Source organism: Lemur catta, chromosome 9 (assembly GCF_020740605.2).
Source record: "Lemur catta isolate mLemCat1 chromosome 9, mLemCat1.pri, whole genome shotgun sequence".
Lineage (NCBI taxonomy): Eukaryota > Metazoa > Chordata > Mammalia > Primates > Lemuridae > Lemur > Lemur catta.
Window position 1 is genome coordinate 79863038 of NC_059136.1, and position 20988 is coordinate 79884025.

General features: G+C 40.5%; 2 protein-coding genes across 2 annotated transcripts in view; both read left to right on the plus strand.

Annotated features, from left to right (window-relative positions):
* The first annotated feature begins 845 nt into the window (after positions 1 to 845).
* RPL7 (ribosomal protein L7) lies at positions 846 to 3888 on the plus strand. Its single transcript, XM_045561443.1, has 7 exons — positions 846 to 945; positions 1705 to 1813; positions 2097 to 2263; positions 2611 to 2748; positions 2862 to 2971; positions 3283 to 3492; positions 3824 to 3888. The coding sequence occupies exons 1-6, from the start codon at positions 932 to 934 to the stop codon at positions 3489 to 3491; spliced, it is 747 nt and encodes a 248-aa protein (XP_045417399.1). The 5' UTR covers positions 846 to 931; the 3' UTR covers position 3492; positions 3824 to 3888.
* A 5536-nt stretch (positions 3889 to 9424) lies between these two features.
* C9H8orf89 (chromosome 9 C8orf89 homolog) overlaps positions 9425 to 20988 on the plus strand; it is a 33879-nt gene continuing 22315 nt past the window's right edge. Inside the window, exon 1 of the mRNA XM_045561444.1 lies at positions 9425 to 9556. The gene's annotated coding sequence lies outside the window, so the exon portion shown is untranslated. The remainder of the gene's footprint in view (positions 9557 to 20988) is intronic.

Here is a 20988-nt window from a genome sequence, read left to right on the forward strand (position 1 = left end):
CTCCGCTCGGCCCTCCCCGCCCCCGGGCGCACCCCGCCCCCGGCCCAGCCCCCCGCCCGCCAGCCGTCCTCGGAGCCGCGCGGGGCAGCCCCTCTCACATGGCCGTGGCCACAACCTCCAGCCCTCGGCGCACCTCCCTTCGCGGCTCACGCCTCCTGCCATGGGGTGTCCCGGCCTTCGCCTGCCGATCCCGGCGGTCGACAGAGCCCCGGCCATACCCCTCCGGCCGTGCGGTCCTCGCTAGTCCCCGTCTCGCCACTTTCGTTAGCCAAGGCACTCCGGACGGCGCTGCCTGCGATCAGGCGCTGCGGAAGACAGCCCTGGAGGCTGGGGGAACGACGACGAGGACCTCGGCAGGGCGGCAAAAGGGGTGCCGGAGTCTGCGACTACGGTTGGCAGAGAGCCGGGAAGGCGGCTAAAAGTGACTTCGAGTTGCAGCTATCCGTTTGGAACGTGGTCCCAAAGGCTCCCATTTTCCTGGCTGGAACTACCATCGCACTGGCTGCCTACAGTCCCGGTCAGGCGTTGCCCTCCCGCCGGGCGGGTGGTGAAGTGGTGCATGCCGGGATTTGTAGTTCGTACCCATGAGGCGTGTCGCCTGAGTGCATTATAGGGAGGAACTCGAGCCTAATGCTGTTACCGCAGCCTGGGGATTAGGACCCCGAGTACTCAAGGTGTCAGCGCTCTTTGCTCTTGAATTGATTAAAACGTCTAATTAAATGCATATGGTTTTCTCATGCGAATTTTACCCGAAAACTACTGGAAGAGGATAAACTAGGCAGGTCTTAATTTTGCGTTTGCTGGGCGCGTTTTCAGTTCTGGATTCTTTTCTGGCTTATCCTAGGACACCTATGAGTCGTGGGGCTTCACGCTCGCAGTCTTTAAGTGGACAGTGCGCATGCGCTAACTTCCTCTTTTTCCGGCTGGAACCATGGAGGGTGTCGAGTAAGTTGTTTCTCGTCTTCTCGAGAATCCTTCTCCATCGTCGGAACCAGAGACGTTTTGTCGCTTTGTCTCCCCATCTGACTGTAGCTTGCACCATTGCCCGCTTGCTTATGTGTTTATGACGCTCCGTGACACCAGTGAGGACCCCAAGCTAGTTTGAGAGGCAGGCGGCCTTCGGGCGGAGGTGTTGGAGAGTCCGGGAATGAGACGTGAGGGCGGAATATGTGCGGAATCGGCCGGCTCGGTGAAGGTCCAGTCCTCCGTGGAGGGTCTTTCGAGGGAGGCTCAGAATGTCTTGATTTGAGTTCGCGCTTGGCTGTGAATAGGCCCAGGCGTCCCTGCCGTCCGGCCTTTACTTTCATTTCAGCATGTGGAGCTTGAGACTTGATCCAGGGTGGCGGTGGCTTTTTAAAAGAGAATCCTAGCCTCTTTTTCCCTTAAAGTCTGAGGATCGGTGCCTAGCAGGAGTCTTTCAGTCTAGTAGGTTTTATTTGCTGTGGATTTTTATTAGTCGTCGGAGGCCGGGACTGATGATGGGATTGGTGTGTTTATTATTTTGTCCTATTTGTGGTGGCTTTTAAGTAAAATAGTCGGTGTTAAAAGTTAAAGTGATTGCATGGCAACTAAAAGATAGTTAGGTGGTTAGAGCCAGTGACAGGCGTCGTTCTGTTAAACACGAAAGTGCTCAGTACTTTGTTGGGACTAATACAGCGGTGTGAGTTTTTTGAGCTGTTGATGTTCTCTGATTGCTAATGCTAGAGAGAAGAAAAAGAAGGTTCCTGCTGTGCCAGAAACCCTTAAGAAAAAGCGAAGGAATTTCGCAGAGCTGAAGATCAAACGCCTGAGAAAGAAGTTTGCCCAAAAGATGGTGAGTAAACTGTTTTGAGGTATTTACCATGTCAGAAGACGCGTTGAGATTGAGAATGAGGTGGATGTTCTTGGCAAGTCATAACTTCATTCGCTACTGTACCAAGCTAGTTGCTTAGCTCCCTAAGGTGGCATTCTCAAGTAGAGGGACTGTCTGCCTTTTGGAATGCTATTGTGTGCTCTGGGAAGAAAAAAGTTTCAAAGGAAGGTTTTGTTTTGTTTTTTTGGATGACTAGTATTGTTAATTGTGCTCAGTAGCTAAAAATCTTGTAATTGGTTTTCAGCTTCGAAAGGCAAGGAGGAAGCTTATCTATGAAAAAGCTAAGCATTATCACAAGGAATACAGGCAGATGTACAGAACTGAGATTCGAATGGCTAGGATGGCGAGAAAAGCGGGCAACTTTTATGTACCTGCAGAACCCAAACTGGCGTTCGTCATCAGGATCCGAGGGTAAGTTCTATTTTTAAAAGAAAAGTTAACACAAGCCCAGCAAAATGTCACATTCTTTCTGGGAGTCCTGATTCTGAAACACTGTAATAACAATATTTGTGGGTGGTGGTGATCATTTTAATGGTTTAGTTGAAAGCCCTGAGACTAAAGCTCCTATCCATTCTTAGTTGAACACAGTTCAGTGTCTACCAGTGATTTTGAGTCTTTGTAACATAACGTGAGAGGATTCCTATCTGTTAAGGTAGGACTTGTGGGTTGTCCAAAATGAGAACAATTAGTTTGCTGTTCTTTATTAATAAAAATTTTGGTAAAACGCAAATGAATTTTGTGGTCCCTTTCCACTACAGTATCAATGGTGTGAGCCCAAAGGTCCGAAAGGTGCTGCAGCTTCTTCGCCTTCGTCAGATCTTCAATGGAACCTTTGTTAAGCTCAACAAGGCTTCAATTAACATGCTGAGGATTGTAGAGCCATATATTGCATGGGGGTAAGCCTGTTTTTTACTTTGATTTCTGTTGGCAAATTGGCTGTGTAGCACAGTGAATCTTAGATTTTAACAATAATAATCTTATTCTTTGATCATTTCTGTTCGTCTTTCAGGTACCCAAACTTGAAGTCAGTAAATGAACTAATCTACAAGCGTGGTTATGGCAAAATCAATAAGAAACGAATTGCGTTGACAGATAATGCTTTGATTGCTCGATCTCTTGGTAGGTTCTGCCTGTTTTGGGGGGAAGTTTGATATTACACCAAGGTGGTGATTTTCTGTCACCTTGTGGTCCTACATTTTTTACTATTATGAAGCTTTATATATTCCCTGTAATCTTTGATTTAGTCTGAGGAAAACGTAAGGTGATTTCATTGGCTTGAGCCTTTGTAAGTAAAATCATGTACGTTCCTCTCTGTTTACTCTTGAATTGCTTTTATCTCACAGCCTATAGTTGTTGCATGCCTTAAAATTTTAAGGCATTTTAAAACTTGTTGCAACTTTAATGATTTTGAATAACCTTAAAATTTTTAGGTAAATACGGCATCATCTGCATGGAAGATCTGATTCATGAGATCTATACTGTTGGGAAACGCTTCAAAGAAGCAAATAATTTCCTGTGGCCTTTCAAGTTGTCATCTCCACGGGGTGGAATGAAGAAAAAGACAACCCATTTTGTAGAAGGTGGAGATGCTGGCAACAGGGAAGACCAGATCAACAGGCTTATTAGAAGAATGAACTAAGGTGAGAGACTGCATCCCGAGAGAAACTGTCTTAAAACCAAAGTAAAAGTGGTAATCCTGAATACTTATTAAATATGGGTGGGGGTGGTTGAATTTTAATCTGTGTTTTCAGTGGGGGAAAAATTGACTCATGATTATAGTTGGTTTTGTTACTCCTTTTGAGGACATTCTGGAAAAGCCTACATACACACATACATTTCTGGTCTATTTATAAATGGAAATTGGGTGTCCTTAAAAATGTAAGCTCAATGTTAACTTCCTTGTAACGGTGACTTATGTTAATTGCGGGCTGTTAGCGTTTCTTTAATGGGTTTATTTTTTTTTCCTTTCAGGTATCTACCATGATTATTTTTGTAATCTGGTCAGTTAATAAACAGTGATTGCTTTCAAATTGAAATGTATTGTTTATTTTTGACTCGTTAGCCTGCCTCTCTCTGCCTTTATTGTGGCAGATCTTGTGATAAAATTAAGCCACATCAGCAGCTCATTATACAAGCAAAATCAGGGTCTAGTTTGTATCATGAAAAACATCTCGGGTTCTTAGAAGTTTTTCTCTACAAAAAAGGAGATGCTAATTTTTCACCTTTGAATTGTGCTCAGTGACTCAAAATGGATTTAAGAAAGCTTGTTTCGTACACGTTTGAATGTGATTTATAGGTAAAGTAATAAAGTTTGGTTTACCAAAAATATATATAGTTGCTGAAATTCCATTTCTCAGACTTTGGCTTGCCTGTTAAGCTACCGTGTTTTTGATTTGCATCTTTTGCCATACTTAGGTGAGTTATGAACAATTCCATTACATATTATGGATATTAAGAAGGAGAAAACAAAATTTGTGCAAATGGATTTAAGTTATTTTGTAGCATCTTAATGACCAAAAACTTGGAAGTTCTGGCATTTAATAAAAAGTATTCTTCTATTTTATGTACCATCTTAACTAGACTAGTGAACTGAAAAATTTAAGTGTAGACTGTAATATGAAGTATATACATAAAAGTAAGAATTTTTGTGATCCTCATTGGTTGTGCAGGGGTCTGATACATTGTGAAACAGATTCCTTGTTAATTCTTTTGGCACTGTTGGAACATAGTCATTAATTGTTAGACACCTGTACTTAAGAATTTCTTTAAATTCTTTGTTCCTCATCTTGGAAACTATTTCCTTGAATTAGTGAGTTTCTTTAGGGTCAGTGAATTCTAGAGAGAAAAGAAGATAACTTAGTTTAAAAAATGTATGTTTATGCGTGTATCCATGTTTTGCCAGAAAATTATTACCTTAGTGAGCTGTTGCGTCAATGTAAAGAACCAAAATCATTAATCTCTAGGTGGAGCCAAAGAGTTTATTTTGAAATTCCTTATTTTATTTTACAGGTTAGGTAGATACAGGTTACACGCCACCACCACCACCCCACCCCTGTCTTTGCACTTCCAGTGTTCTGAAAGGTGGGTGTGGCTCAGAAGACGGAGCCTTTTTGGCTTCCAGGTTAGTGAGGGCTATCAGTGGCCTTTTCACTGTCAGAATTAAGACTATCTAGTTATAGAATAAAGTTGTGCAGATGGCATATTGCTTACTACCTAGGGGTGGGTAGGTGAATCAAAGGTACAAGATCCTCATTGGGATAGACAGTATAAGAAGTGGCACTCTATACAGGGTGGTATTTAGCAAAACATTTTGTTTTAATCAGTGAGCTTTATTTTTTTGGAGCAGTTTTAGGTTCACAACAAAATTGGGCAGGAAGCACAGAGTTTCTCTAACGTGGCAGAGAATGTGTTAAGTCACTTTCTAAGTGGGGCCTGAGGCCAGAGGACCGGTGAATGTGGGAGGACTTGCAGAGATCCAGGATTGCCATAGGGAACGCTGAAACTCTTGCAGAGGAATTAAGGAACCTGGGCAGTTCCAGAGAGGTGGGATAAATAGACAAAACTTACAGCATCACTGTTAGGGAGTAAACTGGGATGATAAATCTGCCTTCATAACAGGATTGTGAGGTATGAAAGTGTTTTGTGACCTGCCAGAACCTATTCTAAATGCTGGTTAATACCTTCCTAAATGTCATTGCTTCCAAGGGATCCTCCACTAGAAGGTCTGGGCACCCTTTTAATCTGGGCACCCAGTAGATTCTGTTACAACCATTTGCCTCACATATACTTACTTTTTTTTGTACCCTTCAAATTTACAGCTTTCTCTAGTGGATCTTCCCCTTGCTATCCTAAGTCTTTATAACGTTGCCTTGCACTCAGTCACTGGCCTTTAGCCATTGTTACCTAGTATTTTCTTTGAAGGTTCATTGGTGGTGGGCTGGATTAAGAGTGCTGGCTTTAAGGCCAAACTGCTTGGGTTCATATGCAGTTTCTACTTACTAGTATCAGCCAATAAATCAATCTCTGACTCAGTTTTCTCCTCAGCAAAAGGGGGAAAATAATTCCTAATTTCACGGTATTTTAATGAAGATTAAATATTAAATGATTCAGGTAATGTAAAATGCTTCAAGCAGTTCCTGGCTTAAAGTGCTCAAAATGCTACTATGTGATGTAACTTGAGCGCTTAGTGTGCTCATGCGATGGTGAACAGAAAATAGCCTCTGCTTTTCTGTGTCGTTGGGTTAGACACAGTGAAATGAGTGCTACAGGGAGGTATGGGGTGTGACGCAGCCTCCTAGGGTGTCTGGGGCCCACCTCTACAGGAAGATAGATGGACAACTTCCTGCTCCCACTGTTCCCTTACCGATTGGGTGTCAAAAACAGCCAAAACATGCACTCACACATGTGCCTTCATTTTATTATTTCAGCATATTGTGGGGGCACAAAAGTTTAGATTACGTATATTGCCCTTGCCCCCCCACCTCCACCCCCCCCTCAGAGCTTCATACGTGTCCATCCCCTAGACAGTGCACATTGCACTCATTATGTATACACCCATCCCTCCCCCACCCACATCTGCTGTATATCCGATTAATGTTATTCCTGAATGTGCTCTTAGCTGATGATCAGTGAAACCAATTTGATGGTGAGTACATATGGTGCTTATTTTTCCATTCTTGGGTTATTTCACTTAGTAGAATGGGTTCCAACTCTATCCAGGAGAACATAAGAGATTCTATATCCCCATTATTTCTTACAGCTGAGTAGTACTCCATGGTATACATATACCACATCTTATTAATCCACTCATGTATTGATGGGCACTTGGGTTGTTTCCATATCTTTGCAATTGTGAATTGTGCTGCTATAAACATTCGGGTGCAGATGTCTTTTTTATAGAATGTCTTTTGTTCTTTTGGGTAGATGCCCAATAATGGGATTGCTGGATCAAATGGTAGGTCTACTTGTATCTGTTTAAGATATCTCCATATTGCTTTCCACAGAGGTTGCACTAGTTTGCAGTTCACCAGCAGTGTATGAGTGTTTCTGTCTCTCCACATCCACGCCAACATTTATTGTTATGGGACTTTTTAATAAAGACCATTCTCACTGGAGTTAAGTGGTATCTCATTGTGGTTTTGATTTGCATTTCCCTGATGATCAGAGATGTTGAGCATATGTTTGTTAAAGCCAGGCCTTTTTTAATCCCGCCTCTCTCCCTCAGTACCTGACATACAGTAGGCACTCAGTATTTGTTAAGTGAATGAATTGGTTTCCTATTGGTGCTGTAACAAATTACCACAAATTTAAGTGACATAAAACTTTATTGTCCTAACAGTTCTGGAAATAGAAGTCCAAAATCTGTTTCACTCAGCCAAATCAAGGTGTCAACAGGCCTATGTTCCTTCTGAAGGCTCTCAAAAATACATGTCTGCCTTTTCCAGTTTCTAGGAGCCCCTTGCAATTCTTGGCTCATGGATCTCTGCTTCCATCATCTTCCCTTGCTCTTCCTGCCTCCCTCTTATAAGAACCTTTGTGATTACATTGGGCTACTTAAATACTCCAGGATAATCTCTCCATCGCAAAATCCTTAATTTAAGCACATCTACAAAGTCCCTTTTGTTGCCACATAAGGTAACACATTCACAGGTTCCAGAATTAGGAAATCTCTGGGAGGGCCATTATTTGATACATCACTTCTGGCTTTCCAGCTATATTGTTCCTCAAAAATGACAAGCTTCTAATGTAGGGTCTTGGCACCTGTAATCTTGAGTCTAGAAGATTGAGCCCCCAGGTCTGTGTACTTGGCTTTTTCATTCTGGAAAACAGTGTACCCTGACATCTTTCATATAACCCTGTTTTGTTTTTGTTTTTTCAATAGCATTTCTTACTATCTGGAACTCGTTGCTTTTCCCAGCCACTTCCCAATGTAAGGTTTGAGGCTTAGCCATCTCTATTCTAGCACTTAGAACAATACCTGGTGTATTTTAGGCACTTTTTTGATTGAGTGAATGTAACCTCTTCAGAACAGTAGCTGTTTAAAATCTTGAGTCTCCAGTTACTGGCATGTGGTAGTCCTGGTATTTGGTGATGGGAGTGGTGAGAGGAGGAGTGGGGTCTGGAATGTGGGTTTGTGTGTGTATGCATACACAGTTTACTGTGGAGAACTCAGAAAATTGAGTTTCATTGTGTAGGAATAATAGGATATAATAGTAGAACAATATGTTACGGGAATACTGGAGACAGTTCATGCTGTGAAGATTGGAAAGTTTCACAAAGGAAGAATTTGGATACCTGGTGAGAGAATAGTTTGAGAAACGGCATAAAGTTTTGGAAGGAGTGTCAAATAGGGATGTGATAGCCAAGAGGATATAATACCAAGACTCAAGGAGCCCATACGATGATGATAAACATTTGGTCACTTACTGAGTGCCAGTGTATCACTTAATCTGCATAATCCTAGGTTGGTGGTTCTCCACTTTGATAACAACCCCATAACTGAATTCTTAATTGGTTTGGGGATGAACCCCAGACTTTTTTCTTCCTTAGTATTCCATGTGATTTTTAGTGTGCAGCCTAATCCTTCTATTAGGTAAGTCAACTACTATACCTATTTATCAGATAAGGGGGGAACTTTCCCTTGCCCAGGATCATAAAAGTAAGTGGTGAGGCCAGTATTCTATCCCAGGTCTAATTTGAGTTTTTTTTTAACGAGAGGAGCTAGGAGAGGTTAGTAATTAGTATCAAGCTTAATGAAAACTGAGAAAAGTGTGTTGACAGCTGTTTCAGTAGTATTTGTGGTTCTGAAACCATATTACAAGAGATAAGCTTGCAGCTCTAGCGGGGGTCAGGAAATGAAGGCTAAGATGCAGAAGATAATTTGACTTAAGAGTACAGACACAGATCCTACTTTGCAAGTCAGGGTGCTAGGTGTCCAAGCTAGGGAGGAGACACACACTTAACCTTTCACAGAGGAACCTAAACAAAGGAGTCAGAATGTGGAGTTGGGGCAGACTGGATGGAACCTTGTCGCTCTCCTAAGATTGGGCTAGTCCAGTGTTGCTGGGCTAAGATTTGAAAGGTCCAGATTCATCAGTGCTCTGGAAGGCTTGGTTACTTTGCATATGAAAAGTCTTTGATACAAGCTGATGTGAAACTGAATAACACCAGCCTTTTCTGACTGCCCACTACCTGCCCTGTACTGCATAGCACTTCAGTCCCCGTCGCCTTGCGTCATGACTGACGTTCACCCAGCCTGGATTCCGCACGTTTTCCCCACCCCAGCAGTCACCCCTCCCCGCACGCTGGCCCGGAACCCTAACACAGGGCCCCTTCCCCAGCGGAACCGCGGCCCGCGGCAGCCCCAGGCTCCAGGCGCCTAGCAACGGGCCCGCGTCGGGCGGGACTGCAGCCGCCGGGGCCGCGGGCCGAGTCGGGCCGGGACGGCCACGGTCGCGAGCGTCGCCGGGCTGCCGGCCACGGAGCATGTTCGCCCCGAGAGCAGCGCCCGGGCGAGCGCGCGGCCGCCCGTCCTGCCCTGCCGCCGCGGCCAGTCCCGCACCGAGGCCCGGCTGGGCCGGGTGGCCGCTGGCTCCCGCGCTGCCCGCTGCCCCCGCTGTCCACGGTGCCGGAGCCTCTGACCTGGGTGCCACCGGCCAGGCATGCGAAGAAGCCCCTCCCCTCCTCGGCGGAGCTGCGGGAAGAGTGAGTGCGGGGGCGGGCGGGTCTCTGGACGAGCCTCAGCCCAGAAGGAGGCGGGGAAGGGGGGCCCAGGGGAGAGGGGAGCAGGACCTTTCCCGGTTAGGGCCAAAAGGGAGATCGGGTCCAGACAGAGGTCATCTAGTCCTGCTCCCTTCCAAGAAGGGGAAACTGAGGCCTAGAGAGGCGTGTGAATCACTCCAAAGGATTCTCCTGAGGCACTTTCTTAGGGGAGCTGGCGGAGAGGCCTGGGTTTGACCTGAGCAAGGCTACCGTGCGGGGCCGGGATGAACCTGGGGGGAGAGGGCCTCTATTTTCTTTCCACACCCCTTACATCTGGTACAAGCAAACACACATCTATCCCTTAGATGGACACACCCTTACAGGTTCATCCCCACAACCCTCCAGGGTTTAAACTGAAAGAGGAGGGAAGCAGGCCTTTGCTTTTGTCCTTTGCCTACCACTGTAACTCCTTTCTCCCACGCTTGCACCCGGCCATGTGGACCAGGTCTTGGAAGGTGGACCCTGTTAATTAGATTGTTCTAACCCTCTTTTCATAGACATCAGGTTAGCAGTGGAGCCTTTCTCCAGACAAATGCAAACATTTGCAAGCAATATACTCCCTGAAACACAAGAACCCCTGCTCTTCATCTTTACTGACTTTTTATGTACATGGTTAATAGCGAGTTAACATCTCCCGTTACAATGGTGTTTCTTCCAAAATACTTCCGACATTTCCTTTTTAAGTTTTCCTTACATTTTTCAGATTACACTATAATGCATTAGCACTTCTCATTGAAACAGCACAGAAATATATAGAGTTAGAAGTGAATGCCCTCTTTCTACTTTCTTCTTTCTTTACTTTGTAGCCCTTGTTAAAATTAATTTGGTGTTCATCCTTCCATTCTTTTTTCCTTTTTTTATTTTTTTTGGTCATAAGTGGAATCATACATGGATTCCTTTGAGAAATTCCTTTTTTCATTTAAATTATGGAGAATACCTTTCATACTAGTTTACTTATGCCTGAACTGAGTATTTCATAGTACAGATGTATCAGTTTATATAAACATTCCTCATTGAGCTTGGTCATAATATTACAAACAATGCAACAATGGACATTCTTACACATGGGAATAGTTCTATAGAATAAATTCCTTGAAGAAGAGTTGCTAGGTCAGATGTATGTACATTAAAAAATTTTAATAGAATCTTACCTTCAAAAAGCCTTGTACTGATTTACTTTTTCATTATCAGGCTGTGGTGAGAAAGAAATGATTATTATTATTTAAAAATAATTCAAACAATAGCTTCTGCTTATTGAGTGTTTATAACATGTCAGGCACTATGCTGAACATGCATTTTAAAATTTAATCCTCACAAACCTTATGAGAGTCAGAGGCACTATTATTTTCTTCCTTACCCAGTGGTTATGCAGCTACTGAAGAGCAGAGTCAAGATTAGACTCCAAGTTCGTTTTATTCCAGTGCTTGTATTCTTTGCAGGGTCTGAATCCCTACTCTGTCATTGACTGGGAACTGTTTTTCATTAGGTTGTTTGAGGATTAACTGAGATCATGTATTTTGTGTTACAGTAATGTTACTTCCTTTCTCCAGTAACTCCTGTAGAATTGGATATGGTTCATTGCTTCCTATGATGCTGGTTCCTGTGGACCTCTGCCTCCTGGATCATTCCTTCTCTGCCTTTTCTTCAGCTTCCTGCCTTGCACATATTTTAAGGAAATCTCTGGCTTCTCTCCCTCAAATCTCCTTTGCCAACTTTATTGCAGTCTCTGGCCTTAATTTTCACCTGTAAATAGATAACTCTTAACCATTTTCATCTCTAAGCCAAACCTATAGCCCTCCATTCCTACTGCTTAGATCCAGGTTATATATCCCCACTGGATGTTCTATACTCATTTTATCTAAAACTGAACCCCTTGTTGCCCTGCACCCCCAGACTAGCATGTTCTCCTTGAATTTAACTTGTGGTTCCCTAACTCTTAGTCACCCCAGTTCACAGCCTCAGTCATCTTTGACTCCTTTTTCTTTGTCGAACCTCCCAAATTCGATCAATTGTCAGTCCTGCATTCTCACTGCTACTCCTCTAATTTAAGTACTCTATTTTGATAGCCTCTTAACTTCTCACCTTGGCTGTAGTCTCTGCCATATGCATCTTCATAAAGCACAGCTGTAAATATATGCCACACCTCTGTTCAAAAACTTCCAGTGGTCCACCATTACTCAAAGAAGAGAGTATAAACCACTTTGCCCAGCATTCAGATTTGTCTGTAATCTCATTCCAATTTATCATTTCATTATTTCTCATTATGCCTGCCTGAACTCTCCTCTCCAAGAAAACTAGAATACTTATATTCCTTCTCCATGAAGTCTTTCCCATCTATATCTTGTCCTGGAATGCCTCTGCCCATGTTTCTTCTTGCCTAAATACTGTTTAAATGCCATTTTCTAATTTCTTCCAAGTCCTTTTTGAGTCTCCAAGTGAAAGTAATATCTTCCTCTTTTTAACTCCTCTAATTATTTATATTAATATATTTCCTAAGGCTTTGATTTTACACACACTGTTTTATAGTTGTATGAGTGGCTACTGTTTTCTTGACTGGAAATTCTGTGAAGGCTGAATCTCTATTTAGTTTATGTTTGTATTTTCTTGCACATGGCACATTGATTTGTATATAGTACATGCTTAGTGAATATATTTGAGGAAGTGAGCTGATACATTACTTGGGAATAAAAAGTTGCATGTATCAGCATACTGCTAGCTGTAGTGACAAACAGATCCCAACATTTTTGTGAGTTAACATATAGAAGTTTATTTTCTTGCTCACATAAAAATTCCAAGGCAGGTGTTCCTGTTCCCCACGTGGTTTTTTTCACGTGGGAAACAGGAACATAGAAGGGCCCAGGCTCTACCACTGATTAGCATTTCACTCTTGTCTAAATCTAGTCAGCAGAAGGACAAAGAGAAAGTATGGAGAAAGCCCACCCAACTGCTTCTTAACAGCTTTTTGCAGACAGTGTTGCACATTACATTTGTTCACATTCCAATCCCAGGGAGGCAGCCACTTCCGGGAACAACTGTATTTTCTGGAGGAGGAGCAAGAATGTCAGAAGACATTCAACATTCTCTGCCACAGTTAATTTCTACTCATCAAAACCTCTGGGACTTAGCTTGAACATCACTAGCTTAAAGAACAAAAACAAAACCCTCCTACTTCCCCAGTCTGGGTAAGGTCAGCAAAGCCCCTGTTGTCCTGCAGAATTTGAGCATGGCTGTGTCATAATGAACTGTAATTGTTTGTTTACTTTATTCTCCCAATAAACAGTGTGTTTTTGTGTCTTAATCATTTTTGTATATCAGTTCCTAACACAATGCTTGGCATTGTGAATAAATAAATATCTTAATGAATCTATAACTGGTCTTTCTTTATGTTCACTTGATAATTATTTTGGTTCAAACAAACCTAAAAATAAAGATGATCTTACTGTCTCCTGATGTTTGACGTTTGGGTTATTTTTAGCCTCTTTTCCTTATTAAAGATACAGGATTTGATATCCTTGATGATAAATATTTGTATATATCAATAGTTATTTCTTTAGGATAGATTCCTGGAAGTAGAATTGCTGGGTTGAAAGTATATAAAATCATAAGGACAGATTGCTAGGTTGCTCTCTAGAAATAGTATGGCAATATATACTCCCATGAGACTATGATAGTGCCTATTTGCTTGAAACGCATCTTATTCTGTCTATTATTAACATTACAGAAAACATCTCTGCCATTTTGATTGGTGAAAGGAGTAGCTCATCATATTATCTTGTTTTTATTTGAGTGTACTAGTGAGGGTGAACTTTTTATTGACCATTTGTATGTTTTCTGTAATGAGTTACCTGTTGTTTAATAAATGCACTCACTATTATTCTTCTTAGATATTTATATCTAAGAAATATTTCTTATATATATAAGATTTTAAGATATTTATATATAAAATAAATTTTTCATTTCTTTATGTCATTGTTTGAAAAGTTATTCTGGGAAGTACTGGGCAACGAGGCAGACTGAGCTGATGAAAGGATCCCCATTCTGCTTCAATATATTTCAAATGCTGAGTCAAATATAATTTATGGCTAAGTGGCTGAGCTAGGAACTAAGGGAAGGAAATCCCCAGGTGCCTGAAATGAAGGAATGTTCACACAGAAAGCCACCGTTTAGCCATCTGCCGAAAGCTAGGAGTCACAAAAGAGTACTGTTCCAGTTACTATGACTTCATAACAAATTTCTCCAAAACTTAGTGGTGCAAAACAAGCATTTATTGTACTCATGGATTCTCTGGGTCAGGAATTCAGACAGTGCACAGCAAGGACAGCTTGGCTCTGCCTCCCAATGTCTGAAGCCTCAGCTAGAAGATTTGAAGTCTCAGGACTGGAATCTCCTGAAGGTTTATTTGCTCCCATGTCTGGTGGTTGATGCTGGCTGTTGACTGAGACCTTAGCTTTGGCTATCAGCTAAATTCTTACATATGGCCTCTCCATGTCACCTGGCTTCCTCACAGAATGGCAACTGGGCTTCAAAGGTGAGAGTCCTGAGAGAGTCGAGCCAAGTATGACTTTTTCTGACCTAGTTTTGGAAAGCACAAAGCGTTACTTCTGCTGGATTGTTTTGGCTGAGGAAGTTAGTTCCTCTTGATGGAGGAGTGTCAACGTCACATTGGAGGAAGAGCATGTGGATTGGGTATGCATTAGTGAAAAATACCATCTTTGAAAGATACAATCCTCCATAAGTACCTCAATCCTAAGATGATAACTATAAAAATACCTCCACCCCCACTGGCTTGAGGCAGCTGCAAGGAAGCTTGCTATCTACCTGAGCTATGGTAAGAAAAGAGTCAGCTGCTACAGGTTGGAGCTTCATGGTCTGTAGCCGCTCAAGTCAAGTGTGAATTTACATTACTACATAGTCAGGGACTACACTCTAAGAAGTTGACATGTTAACTAGTCTGGTACCTCTGAAATCAAGGGCCAGGCAGAAACCTCTCCATATAGCAAAGTTTCCATAGTTTAAGGAACACTTGACTCTTGTTAGATAGCAATCTCTCTGTAGATGAGCTCACAAAGATTATAAATTATGTAAGGAAATTAACCACAAGGAAGGAGACTTGGCAGATGCTGCAAATGGGAGATTTGTACCCCAAAACTAATAGGATGGCATGGAAAAAAATTAAATTTATAATATTCAAGAAGATGAAGGAATGAAAACCATAAGGCAAGAACACAACAGTATGAAAAAGAACAGAAGGATTGTGATAATGCCATGTAAATCCTGGGACAGTGTGGGACAGCAAAGAATTATCCCACCTAAAATGCCACTAGTGCTTGGGTTGAGACTCTTAGCATACAGAGTAAAGTAGGGGGAATTATGAATAGCTAAAATGATTTCTAGTTAAAGATAGTCATAGAAGACATTCATTAACTCATTCCCTCCTAAAATCCTATTGAAAGGATAGAAAAGGGATTTTAAAAATTTAAATGGCATTACTTCATAAGGAATAAGAGAATAATAGAAGAGACAATATCAACAAAATTTGGGAGTTGGAATCAGAATAGTATTGAACTTCTTTCAACAATAACACTGGAAACATGTAGACCATAGAATGGTCCTTTCAAAATTTTTGGAAAAATTATTTCTAATCTGAAATTCTATTCCTATCCAAGTTATCATTAAGTATGGGGGTGAGATGTAGACAATTTTCAGACATACATGTTCTCAAAATTGTTTTATCTACTATATACCCTTTCTTAGGAAGCTTCATATAACAAGGAAGTAAAAAAAAAAGAACTCAACAAAAAAGCTAATATGCACATACACATATACATATATAATTTTTAGAAATTAAGGCAATATGATATGAGCTCAGGGGTAGTTATGTCTTAGAGTAGGAAAAGGATTTCTTCAATATGTCATTCATAGAAAAATTGACAAATTTCACCATATCTAAATTAAAAGTTTCTGATAAAATAAAAGACAGCATAAATAGGTTAAAAATAAACTAATAGTGGAGAAGGTATTTACAACATACACAACATATAAAGAATTATTAATAGTACTCAGAATTGGTAAAGAACTACTAAAAAGCAATAAGAATAAGACAAAGCCCTGCACAAAAATGGGCAAACCATGGAAATAGTCAGTTCACAGTGGAGGAAACCTAAGTGGCAAGTAAACACTGGTTTTCAGACAAATAAAAATTAATATAACAATGAGGCACCATTTTACATTCAAAGATTAGCAAAAATTAAAATGTCTTAATCATTACAAATGTATGTAAGAATGTGGGTAAACAAAAAAATTATGGGAATACTGGTTGATGTAACCACTTAGTATAAATTGAGATTAGCACATGGAGAATAATCTAGTAATAGCATGTAAAGTTAAAAATTTGCACATCTTAAGACCCACTGAATCCAATTTTAGTTATATTACCCTGGAGAAATACACATGCATACTAGCAGTCATATGCAAAGATTTTTTTTTAATTTTTATTTAATTTTTTTTTTCTTTTCTTAATACAGACAGGATCTCGCTCTTTCCTAGGCTGGTCTCAAACTCCTGAGCTCAAGTGATCCTCCCACCTCGGCCTCCCAAAGTGCTAAGATTACAGGCATGAGCCACCACGCCCGGCCACAAAGATGTTAACTGTCACATTATTTGTAATGTTGGGAAATTGGAAATAAATCACATAATCATCTATAGGAAAATGGATAATTACATATTCATATAATTTATGATATAGACAACAGTTAAAATGAACAAACTAGATCTCTTTGTACGTATATGTGACTAAACCTTGAATGAAAAGAAGTTGGAGAAGGTGTGTAGAACTTGTTTATGTGAAAGTAATAAAAGATCAGAATAATTCAGTATATTTTCAATGGATACTTATAGCCAATGTAGTTAAAGTAGAAAAGCAGATTTTCAAGGATTCACGCTATGTAAGAGCAATTGCCTCTGGGAAAGGAGGAGAATGACAGGGGGATGGAAAAATATTTGCTTTCTTTTCATTAAAAACAATGTGATGCAAATATGCAAATTCTTAAACTTTGTTAGTCCTGTGTGGTAGGGAAACAGGTGTTAACATTATTCTCTGTACTTCTGTATTTTTAAAACATAACAAAGAAAAGATAACTTCCAAAAGATGAAATAAAGCTGGGTGAGGTGGCTCACACCTGTAATCCCAGCACTTTGGGAGGCCAAGGCAGCTGGATTATTTCAGGCCAGGATTTCAAGACCAGTTTATAAGGCCCAATGTCTACAAAAAATAAGGAAAATTGGCCAGATGTGGTGGTGTATCCCCTACACTCAGGAGGCTGAGGCAGTAGGATCACTTGAGCCCAGGAGTTGGAGGCTGCAGTGAGCTATAATTGGGCCACTGTGCTCTAGCCTGGATGACAGAGTGGGACCCTGTCTCTTAAAGGAAAAAAAAAAAAAAAAAGTCCACATACAGAATAAATTCCCACTCCTACTGTGAAACTATTGAGTATTTTTGATGTATAATTATCCATTGATTTTACTGCAGTTTAGACCATCTAATATCAACTATAACTTCAGTGCAGCCAGACAGCCCTTTTAGTTCCTATGTTACTTAATTATTACCCATGGTCCTATTCCCCATAGCAACAAACTTTTTTAGAAGTGGAAGTTTTGAAGGAAATTCTGAAAACTTTTGAGCTTCCTAATTTGTCTGATTTTACTTGCCTTTTCCTTGGCAATAGAGGAGAAAGTTTAAGAGCATGGTCTTTGCAGTCAGGAATATGGCATGAGTTAGATTTCCATCACAAACAATTTGTAGCTATGGGATTTTATTGTCCAAATTCCAAGTTCTTTGATGTAAAATAGAGATGATGATAATAATAGCAGTGCCATCCTCCAAGGTAGGCTCAGTGTTAACACTTTATAAGAATTAAGTGGGTTGACATAATGTACATGAAGTAGTTAACACAGTGCTGGGTGTAGTCAGTACTCACTGTGTTAAACATTTAATCTTATCATGCAAATAATATGCATAATTAAGCCCTTATTAAGGTCCATGCACAAATGGAAATGGAGACGGACAATTTTCTTGAGTTAACTGGTCAAAGGTGGGATAGAGGGGAAAGAAAAAAGGAGCTTAGAAAGTGTTCTGAACCTGTAAGAAAAATATACTTCTCTCATTGGAAATTAATCGAATTGCCAGGGGTAGAGAGAGGAAAAAGACAGAGATCTGGGTTTGCACATTCACCCTGCAAGGCAGGGAAAGTGGAGACGAAGAGGCACAGAGTCAGGCTGCACCTCCCCTTCCCCAGCTGTTGGTTGACTGTTGGCCTATAATAACAATCAGGATGATTATGACAATAGCAGCAGCTATCATTTGTTTCTGTGCATAAGAAGGATACCTTATTGTGATCTGAACTGAAGATTCTTCTTTGAGAATTAAAGCAGTGTACTAGACATTTAGTTAAGTGTTTATCTTAGTCCATTTAGTGTTGCTGTAAAGGAATGCCTGTGGCTGGGTAATTTGTTAAAAAAAAAAAAAAAGGTTTATTTGGCTCATGGTTCTGCAGGTTGTACAAGAAGCAGGGTGCCAGCATCTGCTCAGTTTCTGGCGAGGGCTTTTGTGTTGTGTCAAAACATGGCAGAGAAGGTCAAAGGGGAAGTGGGCACAAAGGAAGAGGGACCAAACCTGAGGGTGTCCTGGCTTTATAACAACCCAGGAGCGAATCCATTCTCCCTAGAACCTATCACAGCACCAAGCCATTCATGAAGGCTCCACCCCCATGATCCAAACACCTCCCACTAGGCCCACCTCCAGCACCCCCACGTTAGGGATCAAATTTCAACATGAGATTTGGCGGGGACAAACAAACCATATCCAAACAATATCAGGTGCTTTCCTTAAATTACCTTTAAACGCCACAATAACTTTGTAAGACAGAGAGTTCCTCACATAGGGAGTCTGAGGGGCAGACAGGATAACATAAAAATAAATGGTGGCTTCATCAAGGAATGGTGCCAGGAATGGGGAATTGGCAAAGGACTTTGAGGTGACATGGGTGGAGGTGTATGTATCACTCGTCATTGCTTCTATATTCATTCATTTCTTCACTTCTTAATTCACAGGTTGTGAGTTTATTTAGGGAATGCTTAAATGTAACTTTTCCTGGGAGTTAAATATTTAAACACAAATGGACAAATTAACTGCTTGCAGATTTGGGGAAGTGGAAAATACTTGTGACCAGATAAGCACATTGCATATGTTTTTTTTTTTTTAATTGCTTTTCCTAATGTTTTGCATGGTTCTTATTTTGTTAATTTTGTTACAGCTTCATTTTAATATTTCCTCTTTTATTGTTTTCCTTTGGCCATATCTCCTCCCCCTAAAAAAGAGAATCTTATAAAAATAATAGTTATTTTTTTGTTTCCGTTGTATAATATAACATTTGAAGCAAACCATTTAACCTCCCCAAACCTCAGTTTGTTTAATTCAAAAATTAAGGTATTAGACCTCTTACAGGTCTATAAATTAGTGATCTCTATTGAACCATTCCTTTAGTTTTCAAGTAAGAATCTCAATTCAGACAGCAGTAAGGTATTCTTTTTATACAGATATATAGACCTGACTTTGAAAAACCGGTTACTACTGTACTAAATTCTCAGTGACTTTCACTTATCCACTTATTCACTTATTTTGGTTTGGGAATGAGGGAATATGGAAAATTCTAATTCCGGGGATCTTTCATAGAATGAATTTTTATTTCAATGTCTGAGGTTGTTTTTAAAAATGAAGATTAAAAAAAAAGTTGTTTTTCATTTTATTGAATGATTCTGTTCCCTATCATTAAGAAATTAAAGATTTTCTTGATATTATAGGTTTTTAACAAAGGTTCTTATATTAACCTAAACAACTTTTTGTTAATATACTAGTGTTTTTTCAGTGAGCTTAATCTCTGTAAACAGGAACCTCTTACCTTCTTAATACCTTCAGAAATACAGGTGGGTCTAACTAGATCTCTTTTATTACATTTAAAAATTTTTGTTTAAGAATTCTGCTTCTAAAGCAATATGCTTCAAGTGCTGAATAGTGCTGATTTTAAAACAGCAACAGTAAAATCTAAAGGTGTTCCAGGTATTGTATCAAGTGATCATGTCACATGAACCCCTAAGGAGTTGAATTGTTGATGTTGCATCGTTGGAGGAGGCAGACAGCAGTACTTGAGTGTACAGTCTGCAGGAGCACTGAATAGATGATTATTTAAATCTACCTGCATATAATAAGTGTGCTGAAGGTTTTCTGGGTGGATGAATTTATCCGGTGACAGTCCAGGGTCCACGTAAAGGTTAGTGGCCCACGTTAATGGAAGGGAACCCTGTGTGTCTGCCACTGCTTCTTATCCTCTGTGCAGATCAGACTGTAATGATTGTTCCAATTTTTCTCTTGTATCGAGCTTGGAAAAATTCTGTATTATAACAGAGACTATTGTTTCAATATGGTTTATTATGGTGGTATTTGATCTATAGTTAACGGAGAGGTTTTTATCTTGCCTTACATTTTAGGACAGCAAAACTTACTGCCAGTTTTTAGGGAGACTTGTGGCATAACAACCCCAAATCTGGCATATTCATGATCCTTTTTGCTCAAATTCCACAGGACCATTATTAGGTATTTCCTACGTTATATTGACATGGAGAGAGGGAACGACATGTTCCAACTGATTTTTAAATAGATATTTTGCCCTTGCCAGTGTAGCAGGGATCACTCGAGTTTTCTCATAGTACCTGTTCCCCCTTCTTTCTTAGTAAAAGGACTCCTGATGTTTATGCGTACATGATGCCCAGAATAAAGACTACATTTTCCATCTTCTTTTGAAGCTTGGTGTGGCCACATGGCTAAGTTCTAACCAGTAGGATGTAAGAGCTGTGTGTGACTTCTGGGAAGTGACATTAAAGGGAAGGAAAATGTCCCTCTCTTCCCTTCCTTCTTCCTGCAGGCTGGAGCTCAGTTTTGCTTTGTTTTTTAATTGTGGAAAATGCCCAGTGTACCCCAAAGTAGAAATAGCTGTATGCTAAAGCCCACTGTACCACTCAGTTGCAACAATTAGCAACTCACAGCTGATCTCATTTCATTTAGACTCTTACCACTACTCTCCCCCTCGCACACCCATTATATTGCAGTCAATCCCAAACATTATGTCATTCTATCCATGAATAGTTCAGTATGTATCTCTAAAGATAAGAGTTCTTTTAAAAACACAAACCACTGTGACATCTCAAAAACATTATTCATAATTCCTTAATGTTATTAAATATCTAGTCAGTGCTCAAATTTCCCCAATTGTCTCATTAAGCATCTTTTTAAAAATAATTTATCCAAAATTCATACATTGCAA